We start from the raw sequence: 9247 nt of genomic DNA on the forward strand, positions 1-9247 counted from the left end.
ACGCACCAGTCATGCGTCTGCCTGGTGCCAGTGCAAGGTATAGTGTGTTTCAATGTCCTAAAGTCATAGTAATATGCCACCGGTCCGCCACATTTAAAAGTGCTGGGTATAAAAATATGCCACCGGTCCGCAAAGTGTTAAGGCGTCTCTGGATAAGATTTAATAACAATTATCACAATATTTATATTATTAATATTACATAAATTTTTTACATGATTTTAAATCATCTGTATCACACATTTTCAATTACAGGCAGTTGAACAAAACTATAAGAAGGAAGAATTGTACTGCAAATACGACAGTGAAACAAGCAGATAGATAAGCTACATTCAGAGAACTTCATTATTGTATCTGAACATTTCTACAAACAGGGTGGCAGCTTATGGTCTGGACAGTATACCTGTATGTAATATAACCAGTCTCACGGAAGTGGACATATTACCCTTGAAAACCGCATCTTGACGGTAAGAGTTTATTTATTATTTTCTTGCATTTTGGTAGTACTTCTAATGTTTCAGTTTCACATAATTAATGGACCATCGCACAATGACAAATCAACTGTGTAAGAGATACCGAATTTTTACCATAAAAACAAGGATGATGATTATTGCAATACCTGATTAACACCCATACATAACAAGATACAAAAATTAAATATGATTATGTTACATTCACTACTGTCCTTCTATATATAAAAAAGTTATGTACGCATAAGTGATTTATAGTTATCAATATATAAATTTATGGTTGCCACTGTCGAGCATTAAAACATTGCGTGAATATACAAAGCAGGTCACAAATAACTGAGCTATCTCTTTGTTTCATTGTAGTGTGTCTATTTTTGGAGTACTGATAATATTTTGATGTGGATATGTGGAGTGGTTTACAAATGACCATTCGCGCAAGTTTTATTTGTGGGAGATGGCAATAAATATTGACTACAATGTGTCATTTGGTAACATGTGGAGCTAGAGAAGAATAAAGGAGAAAGCAGAACTTCATTGTTTGAAAGCATATGACAAACGGTGAGACTTCCTGGGGAATTCTCAATATATGTTATACTACTTTATTTGAGACTTCCTAAACTAAATGAGCAATCCAGAGAGCTGTCAAGATTCAATTAGGGTGTCGTCACTCTAGTAATATTAAGAATATATTGGCAGGCCTGTGCACTTTTATGGTAATCATCATACAACTTATTATGATGAGGGCTGTACCACCTTAGAGACCATTTAAATCTCCAATCCAGTATAAACTGGTTATGAAATTAACTCTGAGATAATAAACACTGAACCTGCTATAATATTCTCTTCTGAAGCGGTTGGATTACAAATTATTTTCTACAATTAAAGATGCAAAATAAAATGGAACATGTATGACAAAGGCAGCAAATATCATCAGAAAATTTAATTAATATCTTCATCCAATTACAAAACATTTCTGAAGTAAATGCCAATGTCACCTTTCAGTCAGTTTAGTGTCAAGATATGAAGATCAAAACCCAATTTTCTACAGATGTTCTTACATAAGTATTTAGTTTTCAGCATGTAACATAATTTATAAACATTCAGTGATTGTACTGCACTTCTGAATATCATATATTCAACCACAATTAAAAAGTGAACGATCAGATGATAAAAATAAATTCCAATTTGAACCAAAGTGGACAAAACACTAGTTTCTAAACGTTAAGACAGGAATTAACAGAACTTACAATAAACTTCCAATTATCAACATAACTATTTCTTGTACTATAGCATTCAGTTTTGTGTGTCTATGAATATTGCATTTTATTACTGTCTACACAACTTGTAATATGCTCATGTATCACTGTCACAACAAGATATTTTGACTGAAGGTCTTTGGGTTGTTCTTATAATGAGAACATACACACCGACATGTGCCAGGAAATTAATCATTATTATAACCACACAAACATAAAACCATGCATCTTCCAAAAGGGCACAGAAGCCCCACAATAAGGAAATAAGTTTCAAAATTCAAAATACAAGTAGTAAGAAATTTAAATCAGTTTTACAGATTTTAATTAATGATGTAAAAAAAGGCACCTTCAACTTTCATTAATATTAAATTTTAGTAACTAATTGATTCCATTGGGCAAAGCCTTCCTTGAAAAGCTAACAACAGCTCAGACAGCGAGCATATTCTGAGTCTTCTTGGAACTTGAAAGTCCAGTACCATGTTCGCAAGAGTCCGCCACTGGATCCTATCCCAAAATAAATTCAGTTTACACATGACCACCCTGTCACTTTAAAATGTGTTAACATTATACTTCCATCTATGCCCACTTCTTCTAAGTGGTCTCTTTACATTTTTCAACCAAATCTGTGTGCACATTTCTCTTCTTTCCCATGCACATAACCCCCACCCCTGATGTGCTCATCCTATTATTATATGGTCAAGGGTACCAAGCTCACCCTTATGCAATTTTTTTTTATCCCCAGTCTGCTGTTCTTTCCTTCTTAGTTCTAATAACAGAAATGCACACAGCACAGTTTGAAATCTACATGTAACTTGTAACAGAAGAAATTAAAATAACATTTGAACAACTGCTACAACGGCTACATTGGAGAAGTTAACCAATTATACTGCACAGTAATTTAGTGGCCACAGGTATGTAAAACAATTTATTCACACCTGAACATGACCTGTGGTCTAAACAAGTTGGCATGACTGTAATACATGAGAAGATGGTAACAAAGGACAGCACTATATGTACGTAAAAGCTGCAAGATGAAAGGCATTACTCTGCACTGTCACAATGCCCATCTCACTAAGCACAATATGTGTGGAAAGGCTACAACACAAAATAACTTTCAAAATCACCAATTTTATACAAGCTGAGTGTCACATACAATGTGATGTTTCAGTTTCTAAAATTAATGCTGGGTTAACTGGCTGTTATCCATCCACTGCTCACCAGATAGTTGAGGACGTAGGTCTCTGGCCCAGAAGATGTTGTTGGCAGTAAGTCCTCTTTCTTTGGGCCTTTCTGAATGTAATCCTAAGAAAAGAAAATACCTTTTATTTCACTGCAGATGTATTTGAATTTAAAATAAACATATAATGTTAATTACAGTTTCAATATACAAACACAAATAAATAACTACCATTACAATGATGCTTAAAAATTGCTATCGCAGTTTTGTCAGATTGTACTGATAATGCACATAATCACGAAGTCATACTAATTACACATTTATCAGTTCATTCTAATGGGTGTCAAGAGAAAGTAACTGAAAAATTATAGAGAAACAATATATTTAATAAGCACTTCTTACAAAGTTTCTTGAACAATTATTATCAAACGTTATCAACTCCGTCCAACGTGATTGATGTTTTTCTCTCTCCTTTTATAGTATTGCTAGTGTGATGGACCAGGATTCAGTCTAGAAAACCGAGATCAATGGCTGTGTGGATCCGTTATGCTGACCACACGACACCCTCTATCTGCTAAAGTTGGCACTAACTTCGCCGACAAACGGCAGTCGCTCGGTCGGTATAGTTCACGTGCGGATTAGAGGCCATGGAGTTTTTTTTTTTTTATTGTGACGGACCAGGATGAACCAAATCAAATTTCTTGAACAAGATTCACGGCCTTCATTTAAAGACAAGGTAATTATTAAAAGAAATTATGGGGAATAGAAAAATGCTCTTAAGGACCACAAAAAGGGAAGAGGCATGCTGCAAGGAGAAGGGCCTTGTTATTATTAGTATGAATATTATACACATTAAAAAAAAAGTGTTTCAGACATGATTAGGTATACAGATGCTTTCCACAAATGCTGCTTCTAAGGGGGCCTAAAGCAGTATAGTTTTAGTTACTCTGAGAACTTCTTATTTATTCTAGCAGATGGCTGAAACACTGGATGATACAGCTGAACTGCAATAATATGGAACACTAACTCACCCGTAGTAGAATCATCTTCAGGGTCATATACTGAGAAGGTTTCAAATTCAAAGAAGAACACAACTAGAACAAAGAGAAAGAAGATGCACAATGTGTTATTCCTTGGAATTATTTGGTTACACAGCAGTGAATGTATTCATGCACAAACAAAATTAGGATTCGAAACTAAACACCATCTCTCCTTGAAGTACGTAATTGTTCCTGTGTGCAGACGGGAATGGTGGTAGTTTTGTACTGCCCCTGTAGATCTTTACACAATGGATGTCCAGTGTGAGTCTGAGTTGGAGTTTGTCTTCACATGTGTGTGTGGATGTGGAGAAACAAGAGCATTGTTACATGAATGAACAAAAATGAAAGACAACAGTGATGATAAAAGGGCTAAATAAACAGTTGGGATGAAGCATCTGAGTGTTGGCTGCATATTAACAACATTTTTTGATATTTTTGACAATTCTGTCACTTTTTTTAAAATAAGACTTCTAACAAAAATACAGAAGGCTTTAGGAATTAACAAGGTATATACACTTGTACAACATCAGGCAACGCAGTTTTTCTACATGACTAAATATTTCTATGTACACTGTAACAACTTATATGACAGGTAGGTGCCTGAAGACGAACCATAACTGGTCCAAAATATGCCAGAAGAATGTGACTAAGGCGAATATTTACATTATTTTAAAGCTGTATTCAATGGTACAGGATACATACGTTAATAAAACAGAATGGCTCGAAATGTGAAATAAAAATATAGTGAAATCCCTACTTAATGAATCTCTGGGGAAGTGGCTTTCCTTACATTAAATCGAGGTTTACTCTGAATGGGGGTTATGAAAAATTATATAAAGGAACTGTTTATACACAAATAAATACAATGTCTTAACTAATAATATCAAATTAATTTCTAGTATAGTCATGAGATAAGAAATAAGCACTGAAACAACCCCTCAAAACAAATATGATGCCACAATTGGCATGGACTTTTAATGTCACTCACCAAAAGTTATGGTTTCTGGCAAAAAGAAAACATGAATATCAATTGTTGTTTTGGCCACAAGCTCGTTAAATTGAGGTGCAAGTTCTGGAAGGTAAGAAATTTCTTACAAAAAATGTGGTTTATTTAGTAAATCAAAATTCATTATAAACAGGAAAATAATACATAGTTTTTTACTGGGCTTCAGTTGGGACTAGGAACAATATTCACTAAAAACAAGGTTTTAATAAGCATGGGAACATTAAATTGGAATTTCATCGTAAATAGATTTGTGGAAATTTAATAACCAAATAGAGAATTATTCTATAAAATTCTATATAATATATATATAAATTCTATATATTATGTGTCAGTCTCTCCTTCATTAAGGCCCATCTGTACCAGACACAAAAAGAAGCTCTTACAACAAAGATCAAGCACATGTTTCTCTTCATTACAGAAGATGCATAATTTTTACAATCTCTCAGTTCTGAAATAAACTGATATTAACAAGACATCTAGAGTATGTACAATATTAAGTTCTTTAACTGGACTCTACTCGTAAATCTAATTAAATCAAGAAATAAACAAGAATTGCTCCAGCCACTCCAAAATATGGGGACAAGATAACTCACTGGAGACAATCCTTTCCTTTACAACAATATACAAGTATGACAATCATAGGCCTATTTCTGACCTTAAACAGTGTCAGAGCTGAGCATTCATCTACTAGAGCAGGATGGTCACAAGTGTGAAGGCTCACCTTAATCTCACATGGTGAAAGAAGGTGGTATCCCGGGAGGGTGGAGATATCTGGATGGCTCGCCTCACCACCAGACTCTGCCCCCTCCCTACTGTTATCGAGGCTGGGATGCTTGCCGCTTCTGTATACTGATTTTCCGTCGCTGGAGGATAAGGCGGGATCGCTTCTTTCTCTAAAAAAGAAACACCAATAAGATTTTGTTAATAATATAATGAAGACTGTCAACATATCACTAAAATGTGTTCATAATCATTAACACAGAAATAGGAAATATCAATATGTTACAGAAACAAGTGTTACTGCAAAAAGAAAAAAAAACATAAGCCTATCCCTGTAACAAGCCATGGAGGCTGATAGGGTTGTGAGACGTCGAGGCTCACACATTTTCTAGACAATCAGCTCACAGATGGCGGTAAGGCTGTCAACCTTATGCGCCGGATGCCCTTTATCCCCCTGGAAGATTCCTGGTACTCATTTCTGTTAGAGGCTGATTCGACCGCAGGAATATAGTGCGGCTGGAAAGATTGGCTCAATTTAAAAAAATGCATTTCATTGGGACTTGAATCCGCGACCTTCTGGCTTGTAGCATAGTGCTTCAACCAACTATGCTACCACATGCTCCAGAGTGTTACTGTGATTCTGCAAACGTAACTACAACTATAATCTGTTATCACAATGAATGTTATAACTCATATAGCTACATATAAACATGAGCCATCAGCTGAACACAATGTATGCTCCTTCATAATTTCATGAGAAGAAAATAGTACTTTTTCCAGAGTCTCCCATTATTATATGTTTTCTGTTAGTTCAACAACAAGATGAGAGAGAAAGGTGGATGGAAGGAAACAGACAAATAAAAAAAAATAAAATTACAACATAAAATGATAAGGGAGCAATATCAGCTATGAATTTATACAAAAATACGACTAAAAATTAAGAACTGAAACTCTGAATTAGTGAAACTGACTCACCTTCTTCTTGGGACCATTGATGGAGGTGAGGGGATGGACCCACTGCTGCCCTAAGTGAAAGGCAAACTGATACAATCTGATTACTTTGTTCTAATAAATTAATCAATAACACAGAATCAACTGACAAAATTAATATAATAAACCATGTTAATCCAGGAACAGAAGAAATATGGCTATAGATTAGAGAAAGGTTTGATCTCGTTTAAGGTACAAGAGGCACACCAATGTTACTGTACCAGCATTCATTATTTTCATTACTTGCTAGGATCTGTCACACATATATTTCAGGCAAGGACTCAAAGAAGATAGCACACATTCAGACACATAATGAAAGAATGGGATATTATGAAATATTTAATTTACACTTCTTTATTTATAGACAACTGCCCGTCGTCTGGTATCCAACTATCTCATACAATTGGCAAAAATTTCATAGAAATTTTACCATTGTTATAAAGTTACTCCAAGAACAAAGTTGCAATGTACACCTGCCAGGTGGTAGTTCTCCCAACTGCCACTAGCAGCATTGACCACTGACCTCCCTTATGTATGTGTCATTGTAGGTGTGGCCATGTTACAACACAGCCAAAGTCTTTCATCCATTAGCCTGCTGTCATCTAAAAAGACTCCCATGCAAGAACTAAAGCAAAAACATACTGTTTCAACTTAGAAACAGAAAATGGAAATAAGTAAAGGTGGAAAAAGCATGAAAAATGAGTTTCTATTAAGTTTTTCCCATACAACTAGCAGATTCATGAAACTGGAACATCCCACTTCATATATATGCCAGATAACAGGCAGTTTACTGCATTTAACAATTAAGTCGATATCACAAACTATACAGCACAACTATATGGCAGGAGGGCAACTGAATAATGAAGTGGAAAGGACATGGTGATGACCTAATTATAGGTACTACCACAGAATTTGCCTTCAGAGACTGAGAAAAATCATGGAAAACCTAAGCCAGGATCCTTACTGCCCTCAAGACACAAATCAGGATATTATTCAACTCCATGAGGTGATAGCAGACTGATCTGAGGTTATATATATGGAACAAATAGCTGATGAATACGCTCTTTAGACACTAATATAAACTTAAACAATACTGTATACATAAATAATTCCTTTTTAAAAAAACTGTAGTCACGACATTACAAATAAACTGGAACTTTCAGATGAAAAATAAAATAACTAAAAATCTCCGTGGCATGTAGTCCACAAGTGAACTATACTGACTGAGCAACCGCCACTTGTTGGCAAGGTTAGTGCCAACTTTAGCGGACAGAGGGTGCTGCGTGGTCAGCACAACTAATCCCCACGACCATTAATTTCGGTCTTCTAGACTGGAGCCACTACTTTTCCATTTAAGTGGCTCCTCAATTATCCTCACAAGGGTAAGTTTAACCCATCCCATACCCACTACTTCTCAGAAAATCTGGTAGCGCCGGGAATCGAACCTAGGGCCTCTGGATCTGTAGCCAGGAACTCCGACCACTAGACCAAAGAAGTGGTGGAAAAATTAAAGAAGGGATAAGAAATTCTGTAGGTGGGAATCCATTGTAAGGAAGGCACCTTATATGAGGGCCATAATTACAATCTTTACATGAGACTATCTTAAGTGGGGACACAATGGGACTTCTCTGTATTATGGAGGGAAGTATCAAGAAAGTGCTCTGGAGTTATTAATACCAGACTAATAAGGTTCTTAGGGTGCAAACAATGCTGAAAAAAAGAGAAAATTAGAAACTCAAACTTCCATGCATGTGCAAGCACAGATGAATACTTATATACTGTGGTAGAAGTTAAAATTACTATCAAAACAGAACTTATGTTTTACAGTTGACAGTATACGACACAGAATAGGGCAGATTATTTATTTCTAAACAGAAGTAAACATATAATCAAGTATTATGAATGAAATAAAATGAACATCTTTTCTTTTCAGCGTGAAATTATATTGACAATATCGTCTGTCTGTAACATGTACTGGTATCACATCAAAGCAAAAGAACGACATTTACTGATGATTAATGTTACTGCCACATTTTGCATCTGCATTTTTAGTCAAGGGTTAGCTTAAAGGTGCTGAATCATTAATAAAAACAGTTTATATGAGCATACGTCTTCAAATGGCTCCTTTCTGAGTTAGAGAACTATTTCATTTCCGAAATATATAACACAGAATCACACTTTTGTTGCATCCTCTGTGCACCTGGGAGTGAAACCTTCATAGCACAAGCTCAAAATATCCCACATAAACTTTGACACAACCCTGAAAATGTTTCATCTTTTACGGTCATTTCTTGGAGTGACTGAACATTCACTTACATGATACACTTGACACAAACTGATTTGAATTCAAGACCGATACATCCACACTGTGTAAACAGCAGTTATTACAAGACTTTTAATAATGTCACTGTATAATATTACCCTTTATCATTTGGGTACAACTGAGTTTATAACCCCCCCTCCCAGTATTGCAGGGCTAGGGCCATAATGTAACAGAAATAATAGTACTGGCACTGAGGAGGGGGAATGGTTGCTAGAGCATGCATTATAGCACAGCAATGCAGTCAACAAAAGTTACTTAAAAAAAAAAA

At 35.5% G+C, this 9247-nt stretch overlaps 1 protein-coding gene across 3 annotated transcripts in view; it reads right to left on the bottom strand.

Moving 5' to 3' along the window:
• Positions 1–1392: 1392 nt before the first annotated feature.
• LOC111863334 (transcriptional adapter 2B) overlaps positions 1393–9247 on the bottom strand; it is a 14273-nt gene continuing 6418 nt past the window's right edge. For 2 of the 3 annotated variants that reach the window (XM_023849577.2, XM_023849578.2), the window contains 4 exons: positions 6642–6691; positions 5668–5839; positions 3932–3994; positions 1393–3025 (listed from right to left, as the gene is read on the bottom strand). In XM_023849577.2, coding sequence (XP_023705345.1) covers positions 2912–3025; positions 3932–3994; positions 5668–5839; positions 6642–6691 — 399 coding nt within the window. In that variant the 3' untranslated portion in view covers positions 1393–2911. Of the gene's footprint in view, positions 3026–3931; positions 3995–5667; positions 5840–6641; positions 6708–9247 lie in introns of those variants that run through there. The other variant, XM_023849579.2, reaches the window with a different exon arrangement.

This window comes from Cryptotermes secundus, unplaced genomic scaffold (genome assembly GCF_002891405.2).
Source record: "Cryptotermes secundus unplaced genomic scaffold, Csec_1.0 scaffold159, whole genome shotgun sequence".
Lineage (NCBI taxonomy): Eukaryota > Metazoa > Arthropoda > Insecta > Blattodea > Kalotermitidae > Cryptotermes > Cryptotermes secundus.